We start from the raw sequence: 12371 nt of genomic DNA, 5'->3' as shown, positions 1-12371 counted from the left end.
CTGACAAGTGTTCTTATTCCTTTGTCTCTTAATATTTATTTCAATCAATACCATCATGTTAATGATTTGTTCTATTGATAATTATATTATTTTACCCTATTTTTACTTCTCTACATCTGTAAACATCAAGACATTACATACAGTTTAGCACAATATTCAAATATTGGTTCTAAAGACACTAAAACAAAACATAGCAAATATATTCACCATTTTACATTTTTAAAAGGTTTACCACAAAGTTGGACGCTGTTTTATCATATAGAAAAAGCATATTTATTAATTAACAAGCGAAGTCAGAGGGGGAAGGAGTTAGGCTTCTGTTATAAAATATATATTTAAAAAATGTGTCTGACATTAAGTTTTGTTATTCTGACAAAACAATATCCAGAATATTTTGTTTAATAATGATCTGATACCAATTTGTGCTTTCGACATAAATTACATGTTAGTCGTTTGTATGCAACCAAAATTGAAAAGACAAATTTGCACGACTTTATATATATTTTCGTTACATCAATGCTTCCTCTAATATTCTGATAAATTAGCCCTGTAAAATTGAGGAAAATGCATTTCTCGTCTTATTCTGTCACGTTTGCTGCAGTTAACTGTAGGCAACAATTAGAAAGTATAAAATACCATATCGCTGAACAAATTTAAAGCTAGAATCCTTAGTTGATACCTCCATTTGTGGATGTAAATGCATTATATATACCCATTGATTCTTGAAACATATAACTTATAATATATAAGCTTGTTTTACACCAATGTTTGTAATAATAATTGATTGGATTCATATAGTGCTTTTCTACCAACGGAAGTACTCAACGTGCTTTACGTAGTAAAGGGGAAACTCACCTCATCCACCACCAACGTGCGGCACCAACCTGGGTGATGCACCGGGACCATTGTTGTTCCAAAACGCTCACCACACATCAGCGTTCAGGTGGAGAGGTTAGGAGTGATGAAATGCCAATTAGGAGGTTGATGATTAGGTGGCCATGATGGAATGGGGCCCGGTTGGTAGATGGATTAGACGCGGAGTTTTCATAAGAGTTTCTCTAATGGTGAAATGACTTATTGTTAGGCCTAAAAGCAAACCACCTAAAAAATAAATCGCATTGATAATAGTTAACCTGATGTTATAAGCGAATCGATTATAACGATATAACTGTTGAGTTATTCTGAACTACACCAATCGCCTAGGCTACTAAATGTTTACACAATTGAGAAACCAGCAAAATTAAACTTTAACATTAGGCTAATCAACCAAATTGCATGGAAGCTTATTCTTTATTAAATACCTAATTGAATACATTTTTCCTTTCGATAAAATATTATAATTTGCCGAGAGAAGAACATAAAATGTAATGTCATGACGGTGCAGTTAAAATAAATATTTAAACAACAACGATTCGACACATGCGACCACAGATATGTTCATCTGGCTTTTCGCTCCCTCTTAATTCACTTCAATAAATCACAACACAATCACACACAAATGCTGGGTCCTTACGGGATATTGATTTCGATAAAGAAACACTAACCACGTACATGAAGTGTATCTTTCTGAACTTTTTTTCATTACAATATCCTTAGCTTATAACAAAAACCGTATAATACATCATAGACATACCAAACACTGAGGCTCAGAAATTATACGAATCACACTTATTTCTCAAATATTCGCGCCTTACAAAATGTAGGCTAAATATTGACATGAAAAGAGCAGTAATAGGCCTGTCTTTTCCCCCCCAAACACCATTAATTCTTGATGTTCTCCCAACCTTTTTTACTGCACACTCACAAAAACTCACTTCAGTGTTGCGGCCAGGCCACAAATCCTGAAGGACCAGCCAGTCCACCGGAGTTGCATTTGAAGTTTCCCCCTCTCAAGAGCTGGACAGTGCGACAGAGATCCATAAGCAAAGTAGAGGTCTTGGAGCATTTTCCCCCATATGTGAGCGTTTGCTGAGACCCAGACAAAGAGACGAACTAAACGGAGACATGACTTTTTCTCTTTTTCTTTTTTATATACAAGGAACTGTTTTTTGTTCCTCATTTTTTCATTTAAGGGGATAATGGAAGGGGGGTGTTCGTTTGATCACATGATTACAATTCACCTGAGATAAAACAAAGGGCGCAAAGAGAAGAGGAGAGAGGGAATGGAAGGGCGAGAGAGGGAGAGAGAACCAGACAGAGAGATTCACTCATGGTTAGGATTCCCTTATCACAGTCAACATTCATGGATAATGAACAAATAAGTGATTTTTTTGGGATGAGGGGGTAGTGTCGGGAGAAGGAAATACAAGGGGTCATTGTTGAAAAGAACAGCGCATGTATTTGTGTGCGTTCGACCCATGATGTTCCCCCATCTCTACTTTCTATATTTTCTCCAAATGCTGTTTGGTTTTAAATGTGTGCTCTGTGTATCTAAGTGACTGCGTACTGATGCAATTATAAAACTCACACATATGATGAAGTAGCGCAGTGTTCGCCTTGGAATTATATTTAATTCCGACAGTCAGTGGCCTGCACTGGATAGTCTACTGTAGGCCAACGTTGATGCTCTATCCAACAAACCAGTGTCAGAATAATTTAAATTAATCTACTACAAAATATCGAGAAAAAAATGCCTATAGGCCAACTGTTCACTTAGCCTAGTTTGTGTGTGTAAAACGTGCGTAAAATCTTTATATATAGAACAAATGTAATAAACTTTGGCTGTATTGAAATAGACAAGAACGACGTCTGGTAGTTGCTCATAGCAGGTGCAGGATAAAAAGAGACACATCAAAGTTGTTGACGCGTGTATCCAGTGATGTGAGTGACAGGGTGCAAATACAAATTCACACCACCAACAGGAAATGCAGGAAATGCAGAAACAGGCAAATAAATTCAATTTGATAACATCAGAGAATAGGCCTACGCTTCTTCTATTTAATTTTATATGGCTTATAAAATATATATATATAATATTATATATTTTATATGGCTTATAATAATAATAATAACAATAAGACGAAAACATTTCTCCAGAGGAACGCGTTCAAGGATATTGTGGAGTATATGTAAATATCAATGTTGTGATTGCGTTCACATTACCCAATGTTTACCTCATGCGTAAAAGCACATAAGGCTAGCCGGTAGACTTATTTATGATACAGGCCTTATGAATTATTCAGAAACATAAATATTTTTTTTTTCATTTGAAATTGAGGGATGGCTTATGTTTTTAAGGTCTCTTTTTGGGGTGGCCCTATAAGCTTTTGCAAATGAAAATCTCTCAGTAAAGGATTGCGCATGCCGCTAATATCCCTCTCTAATACATTTAACATGACAAATATCATAGTCAACATTGCTCTTTTATGATTTGAGCCTTATATTTAGTCTATGCCTACATTTAGAGATGGAATCCCTCATTCTAAATCAATAATATAAAACATCAAGCACATGAAATCATTCAATCAGAATCTGCTACCCAATCTGTAATGGCTATAATGATGTATGAGAATAACATGGATCTGAAAAATCACAACGTTGACAAAATTATATTTCTTACTGAATTAAAAAATGTTAATAGAAAACTGATATTTTTGTGTTCCACATTGGAATTGCCCTACTCTGATCACTACAAGAGGGTCAAAAGTAGCACACCTCAAATATGGACAATATCACATACATTTTCCCAACAGAAGGGATTTTCCATAGGCTAGATATTGCTTTTGAGAAGTCTGAAATACCCAAACCCAAATGCAGCATCTCATTCCACAGAATCTGATGGCACTGCAGCCTAGAAATAGATCAGTAGCCTACCTAACCAAAACAATCTAGGCGTCTCCACATTATTCAGGTAGGCAAAATATTGGCATAATATTGATGCTAATTTTGTCAGCAGATCTTGCCCTGCAGGAAACTGAGAAAAATAATCATCGACCAATCACATTGATTGCTGGTGTTGCATGCGTGAAAGTTTGCTGCTCCTTTAAGACTTTTTCTCCACTTTTTTTTCTCTTTCCTCACACAACGGAGCTCTTTAAGCCCCGGCGCGACACAGAGCAGGCATTCATAGAAGGGCAGCGCGAGCGAGGGGGCTAGGGAGTGAGCGCGAGCGTCACTTTGGAAACTCGGGAACACACGGACTTTCGTGCTAAGCGGGCGACCTCATTTTTCATTACTGAAGTAAGGCGCTTAGCTTTTGAAATACTTTCCTGTCTCTGCTGTTCTCTCTCTCTTTCTTTCATTTGTCAAATAATCAAGCCATAAAGTTCATCTAAATTGTGCAGTTAGAAATTATGTATTACACCTGCATCTTTTCTAAATTATTGTTTTATTTAAATTATTAGACTATTATTATGAGGCTATTATCATATTACTATTGTTACATTTAAACTGTCTCTTAGGATAATCCTGCTACAGTGGGCATCGCCTGCTCTGTTATAGCAGGAGATGATTATCGTGACAGGCAGGAGAAATACATGTTTAATACGCATCCCAGCAAGATTATATATATTTTTTGCAAGTGTATGCTACGGACTATATAGGTTAATACAAATAGGCCTACTGACATACAATTTCAATTATGAACCAGCTTCAAAGTTATGTATTTTGTTTAGGTTTGCCTTGTCGTTAACGGTCCTTTCGAAGTTATACAATTATTTCTAGACCAGTGAAAAATATAGTTTTAGATATAAGGTTGAACGATTGATCGAGTTCAAGTTGAACTCAACGAAACTTTTCCCATTAACAGCAAACTTTGACTCCTTAATTACATCTACTGACTATCCCAACATGCATGACGCATGGAACTATTTTCAACGAGATGCGGCATTTGACAGTATTAGACTTATTTATTCCTGAGTATTTACAGGTTGACTAATATACTAATTCATTGAGAGAAAGTTAGTCAACAGGATCATCTATTTCGTAATGCGTTAAAAGCTGGACGTGTTCTCGTCATCTCTGATCAGTGGTTCGTGCCAACAACCTGTTCAATGCATACACTATTCTAGACCTGCATCAGAACACAAACTCAAAGGACAAGTTCACAAATAGGTCATAGAATTGTTACGTTTTATTCAATTGTTTAGAGACAATTGTTTTGGAATAAGAAAAACAGATTCAGATAGGCTATGCCACATTTCTGGATATGTTAAATGTTTTTTATTTTATTGTAATAAATGAACACGTTACAACTAACTAAGGGAAAGAGACTACAGCATCAATCATGGGAAAATATCGTAAATCAAGGGCAATTTATTGTTAGGTCAAGCGATAAGAAGGGCTTTGGAGTCCAATTCTTTCATGTAAATTAATGACGGTTGCTATAGAAAAAGCCTAATTGATAGAAAGTTAGACATCATAAACACAATTTAAGAGGAATGTAGAGAATAATCAATATACCGTTTGCTACACAATACAGTATACTGACAATAAATTAGATACGAGTTTTCAATGTGGACGAGCATAAATTGGCATTTAACTCCTGCTTTAATTATCACAGGAAAGACAAACCGTGTGTCCTTCATAGTTCTGAACTAATCTGAAGGACAACCTGGTGAAAATACTTTCTTTGTAAAGAAATGTGCTCATTGAAAAAAACCTGTCGCGATTGAATCACATAGGAACTCTGTACTGGCTGCAACCAACTCGAATGACCGGAGTTGTCATCAATTATTGTCACCTTATATGTCCATTACAAACCCGTTATTAGCCTACACATACACGACATGACCAAAAGTATGTGGACATCTGCTCTTCGAACATCTAATTTCAAAACCATGGGCATTAATATGGAGTACGCCCTCCTTTGCTGCTATAACAGCCTCCACTCTTCTGGGAAGGCTTTTCACAAGATGTTAGAACATTGCTGCAGGGACTTGCTTCCATTCAGCCTGGCTCGCAGTCATAGTTCCAATTCATCCCAAAGGTGTTCGATGGGGTTGAGGTCAGGGCTCTGTGTAGGCCGGTCAAATTCTTCCACACTGATCTCAACAAACCATTTCTGTATGGACCTCGCTTTGTGCACGGGGTATTTTCATGCTGAAACAGGAAAGGGACTTCCCCAAACTGTTGCCACAAAGTTGGAAGAATGTAATTATATTCTGTAGCATTAAGATTTCCCTCACTACAATTAAGGGGCCTTGCCCAAACTATGAAAAGCAGCCCCAGACCATTATTTCTCCTCCACCAAACTTTACAGTTGTCACTATGCATTCGGGCATCTTCCAGACCCAGTCCATCGAACTGCCAGATGTTGAAGCTGATTCCTCACTCCAGAGAACACGTTTCCATTGCTCCAGAGTCCAATGGCGGAGATCTTTATGTAACTAAGCTAGCGTTTCACATCCGTTACATTTACACCAATCAAGCCTATGCTTGGCATTGTGCATGGTGATCTTAGGCTTGTGTGTGGCTGCTCGGACATGGAAACCCATTTCATGAAGCTCCCAACAAGCAGTCCTTGTGCTGACATTGCTTCATGAGGCAGTTTCGAACTCCGTAGTGAGTGTTGCAACTGAGGACAAACTATTTTTACGTGCTATGTGCTTCAGTACTTCGGCGGTCCTGTTCTGTGAGCTTGTGTGGCCTAGGACTTGTTGCTCCTATATGTTTCAATTTCACAATAACAGCACTTACAGTTGATCGAGCTGGCAGAGCAGACGTTTGAGGAACTGACTTGTTGGAAAGGTGGCATCCAACGACAGTGCCACTTTGAAAGTCACTGAGCTCTTCAGTAAGAGCATTCTACTTCCAATGTTTGTCTATGGAGATGGCATGGCTGTGTGCTCGATTGTATACACCTGTCAGCAACAGATGTGGCTAAAATAGCGAATCCACTAAATTGATGGGGTGTCCTCATACTTTTGTATATATAGTGTATAAAGCCTCAATATTTTATTCTAAGTAGCCCGTGTGAGTGTCCTCCTGTCATATGAAAAGTAGGCCCATAGCCTCATATGCGATCGCGCAATTGGAGATCGTTTGTTGCGAGCGCAGTAACCCATACGGACATAGGCCTATTCAGATTAACATACGTGCCAGAGATTTATTAATACGCTTCAACGTAACAGACATATGGTCCAGCTATTCGAGAAAATACTAGTAGGCGCTCTATTGCTGGATGAGAGCCACGAAAGGCAACGTCTAACCTGCATTTTGGTATTAATCAAAACCTTATTGACTAAAAACGCACCAGTCAAATCTCTTTGCAAAATCACGGCGTTGCAATGCGATACATTAGGCCTAATACGGCTGTAATTAAACACTGTTGGGCCGTGGCAAAGGAAGCATTATCACCCCACCCCATGCTCTTCTCCCTACTGACCAATGTAACACTATCATATGGGGGCAACAGCTATGTGCGTGGACAGGATAACAAATCGGCGTACAGAAAGGAGAGGGGGAGGGGGGATTAATTGTGACCACCAGGTGCACAACTGGACGTGGTTGAGGTACCAGATGAGATGGCACAGTCCCGCCAATGCTCTGATAATTCACCACCATTGCAGTGTGCATGTCAGCGGCGTGACATGTTACAAATGATCAATTGGGCACGAGAGAGACAACCATTATGAAGTTAACTTCAACAATATGACTGATTCAACGAGTAAATCAATTCCAAAACAAACAGCCTTTAGTATGTTATTACAGTTCACAAGTTCGCTTAATCAAAACGTTATTGCCGTGTTGGCCTACACAGGCAGGCGTTGATTATATCGACAAAACTACACATTAGACCCCAATAGGTCGCATACAGACACATAGCCTATACTTTTTCAAACAGACAGTGTCCAATTCACACACGCGCATACACACGCACCCACGCGATTTATATTTCCAGCGCCAGCCCATGTTTATCTAAGAGCTCCGAGGTATAAATCGAAGCCCTGTGCTGGTGCGGGCTCGTATTATTCCAACACTTTCTCTCTGGGGAGCTTGCAATAAGTGCCAACCCTTAAACAGTAGCTTGTTAGCAGGAGTCGAGGCCTGGGCTCGAATAACATACCGTCTGCACTAATTGTATGGGCTTCAGATTCGCTTCTATATGATTGCAATGTTGCACTTTTCCTAATCATTTCTATTACATCATTTATATGCTAATTCAATGAAAGTATTCCGAGCAAACAAGCTGCAGCCTAGCCCTATTAGCTACCTCCATGTCCATAGCCCAGCCTACAGGCTATAATTAAGCAATATTTTATGAGGGGCTGTGGTATATGGTGAATATACCACAGCTAAGGGCTGTTCTTGCGCATAACGCAACGAGGAGTGCCTGGATACAGCCCTTAACGTGGTGCATTGGCCATGTACCACAAACCCCGAGGTGCCTTATTGCTATTATAAACTGGTTACCAATGTAATTAGAGCAGTACAAATACATGTTTTGTCATACCTGTGGTGGTATATGGTCTGATTTACCAAGGCTGTCAGCCAATCAGCATTCAGGGCTCGAACCACCCAGTTTAATAATATGTTCTATATTTCACTCACGAGGGTATTGTTTTCTAATACATACTCTACTTTATGTCCTTTGCAGTATTTAGAGAAAGGACTACAATTTCAAAGACTGCAAGGGAGAGGACACTGTTCTACTGGAGCAAGAGGTGGGAATCAACAGGTAAACTGGGATCCACAATACGCGCTCAGCGTAAGACACCAGCAACACGGATGGAAAGAACTTTGATGAGGAATCCAAACAGAATTTTAGAACGTAGACTGAGAGTTGAGACTGACTGGGAGTTTATATAAAGGAGACCTCGAGTGACAGAAACAATCCTTTCGTTTTAAACAGGCATAGTTTATATTCCTGAAAAAAGGTGAACTTCTTCATTAGTTCAGACATAGGGATAGGCCTAGGATTAGTAGTTGAACACCCATAGGCCAAGGAACTATACCCTGTACACGTTCTGTTACTCACCTGAGGGAGGAAGCTTTCTTGGAAGAGGGGAAAGATGTCGGGAGAGGAGCAGAGTTTATCTGAGTTAGAAATGAGTCCGGGGGTCTCGGACGACGGTCACTCCTTGTCACCGGGTCACTCATCCAGTGCCGCAGGCGGAGGAGACTCACCCCTGTCCGGTCCGCAGCCCCAGCTAACAGGGGTCGGGGACGACGCCCTATCCGATGTAGCTGGCGGGATTTCCATCAAGTCCGATGAAGACGACGATCGCTTTCCCATTGGTATCCGCGAGGCAGTGAGCCAGGTGCTGAACGGCTACGACTGGACTCTCGTGCCTATGCCTGTGCGCGTAAACTCCGGCAGCAAAAGCAAGCCGCACGTGAAAAGGCCTATGAACGCATTCATGGTGTGGGCACAGGCCGCACGGAGAAAACTGGCAGACCAGTATCCCCACCTCCACAACGCGGAGCTCAGCAAAACCCTCGGGAAACTATGGAGGTAAGGGAAAGCGTTTATTACAGCGTCGGTCCGCTTTGGTAAACAACAATAAACATCCAGGGTTCTGGGTCAAAAGTTCAAAGGACACTTCATGCTACAGTAGCCTTGAATTATGGACCCATAAAACATAAAAACAACTTAAAAAGTCACAGATCTTGGATTTTTCAAGGCAGGTTCCCTTCTTTACAGCAATGAGTTTCTCAATCAAATTAGCTGAGGTATGTTAAAATAATATTCTACCAGCTCAGAATAAAGCTTGTTAGAGATTTGCCCTACCAAGGAATGTTGATTAAAGTCCTACAATCTAAAAAAAATATTATAATAATTATGTTGATTATGTAGCTTACAGAAAACCAACAACATATAGTTATGCGTTTTTTTGTAATCACATTATAGTGACTGGATATGCCCAATTTCATAACCCACTTAATTCATGGTGGTTTAGGAGGGAGATGGCTGCAGTGGGAATCACTTAGGTTTTTGTAATCCCCTCATCTATATGTTTTAAAGCACAGACCTTTATGGCAGACATACACTTTTACAGCCCTCTCATTTGTAATTGAGAGTGCCATATTAAAGAACCTACTATGTAAAAAGATATCCAATATTTTACTGGTCAACGGGTTGAATGGCTAGTTCAGTCAGACTGTAAAACACAGATATGGAGGACTGTTGCTAGGTCAGACAAGTACGTGCTGATTGGAAGGCCCAGAGAGGCTCATTCATTAACCTTATAAGGAGGCAACATTAATTAGATAAAGACTTGACCTTGAGCCTGATTGTATAATTGGCCAAGAAACAAGCTGAACTGGGAGTCTCAAAGGTCAGTGTTTTCTCATGCCAGTCCCTCTGACAGGATGCATCTTTAGCCTGTGTCTTAATTTCATTACAGTCCAGCCGAAAATCCCCTGGTGTGGGCAGGGTTTCTGATGCAGCTGTGCAGATGGTGGATCCGATTTAGAACGAGATGAAAATCAAGTGAATGTTTCAGAGGCAAAACTGATGGAAGAAATAATCTCCACAGTAGAAATATTGTCAATTGTTCTTTTCTAAAAATGCTTTAATGCTCAACAAGGGGAATAGCAGCATTTCCTATGAGTGTGTTGCCATTACACCAGTTAGACGTTTAAAAAAAAAGAGTAAAATACTGGAATACTTAGTAGATTGAATATAAAAGGTGATATGTCCCAGTTGACACAGATTACCTGGTAAATAAAATGTCATTATTCTTCTATTGGAGTTGGACAAGGTTATTGACCTCTGGGATGTGGAGGTGTCAAAGGAACCAGCACTGTGTCACTGTTATCTTAACACACATATTATGGTCATCATGTTATCAAAATATATGCTGTTAAATGTTCTCAGACTACTGTAATTTCCTCATTCAAACAGAATGGCTGACTGCATTCGAGTTTGACACATGCATCAAATCAGCAGCACAAAACACCTCTACTTTAAGTTCCTCCTGGCAGAATGTTCGATCATTGTTATTTCAAAAATGATTTTCTCCCTCATAGGCTCTTGAATGAGAGTGATAAGAAGCCTTTCATCGAGGAGGCGGAGAGGCTGAGGAAGCAGCACAAGAAGGACTACCCGGAGTACAAGTACCAGCCACGCCGCCGCAAGAATGGCAAACCCGGCTCCGGCTCTGAAGCTGACGGCCACTCTGAGGGTGAGGTCAGCCACAGCCAATCGCACTACAAGAGCCTCCACCTGGACGTGGCGGCCCACGTCAGGGGGGCGGGGTCTCCTCTGGCTGATGGACACCACCCACATACTGCAGGTATGCCACAGGGTCTGACCAGCCCTATCGATGCAGTTTGTCACACATCCCCATTCTAAATAATATACCACAAGCCAGTCTGACAATAACTCTGCTTTGTGTCTCCCCACAGGCCAGAGCCACAGCCCTCCTACACCACCCACCACCCCCAAGACGGAGCTTCAGTCTGGGAAGTCGGGCGATGGGAAGCGGGAGGGCGGTGGAGCAGGGGGCTCCCGTGGGGGAATGGGGGTAGGAGCAGAGGGTGGCTCTGGATCAGGGTCAGGCAAACCACACATTGATTTCGGCAACGTGGACATCGGTGAGATCAGCCACGAGGTGATGGCCAACATGGAGCCCTTTGATGTGAACGAGTTTGACCAGTACCTGCCCCCCAATGGGCACCCGGGGATTGGACAGAGTGCTGGGTCAGCGGCAGCAGCAGGGTCCTCTGCCTCTCCCTATGCCTACGGTATCTCCTCTGCCCTGGCCGCGGCCAGTGGACACTCTGCGGCGTGGCTATCCAAACAGCACCAGCAGCATCATGCCTCACCTCTGGGCTCCGACCCCTCCAAGGCTCAGATTAAGAGTGAGGCCGGCTCGGGGGGACACTTTGCCGAAGCATCCTCAGGGGGTTCCCATGTCACCTACACTCCCCTCAGCCTGCCCCACTACAGCTCTGCTTTCCCCTCACTGGCCTCCAGGGCCCAGTTTGCAGAGTATGCTGACCACCAGGCCTCGGGATCCTACTACGCTCACTCCAGCCAGGCCTCAGGGCTGTACTCTGCCTTCTCCTACATGGGGCCCTCGCAGAGGCCCCTGTACACAGCCATCACTGACCCGTCCAGCGTGCCACAGTCACACAGCCCCACGCACTGGGAGCAGCCGGTCTACACCACCCTGTCGCGGCCCTGACAAAGACCAGGAGCAGATGGCTCTGGTGTAGATTTGGCCCCAACGGCAGACCCACAGAGCGGAGGAGACCTGGGTTGGAGGCAGTGGGGAGATGGAATCCCCTTCTGGTCTGGCCCAGATGCAGGATGGCCTGTAGGGTCCAAGGAGGAATGGAGATCAGATGATTTTATGGGGTAACGTGTGGTGTATAACTTCATTGTTGAGTACTCAGAGGGTTGGATCCTAGTTTTTAGGGTCAGAAAGAGAGAATAAATCAAATCCATATTTAAATCTAGAGGCTTATCTTTGAAATGGTTTTAT

At 41.8% G+C, this 12371-nt stretch overlaps 1 protein-coding gene across 1 annotated transcript; it reads left to right on the top strand.

Moving 5' to 3' along the window:
- Window positions 1-4032: 4032 nt before the first annotated feature.
- Window positions 4033-12204, top strand: LOC112226143 (transcription factor Sox-10). The gene is made up of 4 exons (XM_024390432.2): window positions 4033-4179; window positions 8537-9394; window positions 10912-11177; window positions 11290-12204. Exons 2-4 carry the CDS (start codon window positions 8952-8954, stop codon window positions 12069-12071), a joined length of 1491 nt encoding a protein of 496 aa, XP_024246200.2. The 5' UTR covers window positions 4033-4179; window positions 8537-8951; the 3' UTR covers window positions 12072-12204.
- The last annotated feature ends 167 nt before the right edge of the window (window positions 12205-12371 follow it).

Source organism: Oncorhynchus tshawytscha, linkage group LG27 (genome assembly GCF_018296145.1).
Source record: "Oncorhynchus tshawytscha isolate Ot180627B linkage group LG27, Otsh_v2.0, whole genome shotgun sequence".
Taxonomy (NCBI): domain Eukaryota; kingdom Metazoa; phylum Chordata; class Actinopteri; order Salmoniformes; family Salmonidae; genus Oncorhynchus; species Oncorhynchus tshawytscha.
The sequence above is the reverse complement of the archived record's forward strand: the minus strand, read 5'-3'. Positions and strand labels throughout refer to the sequence as shown.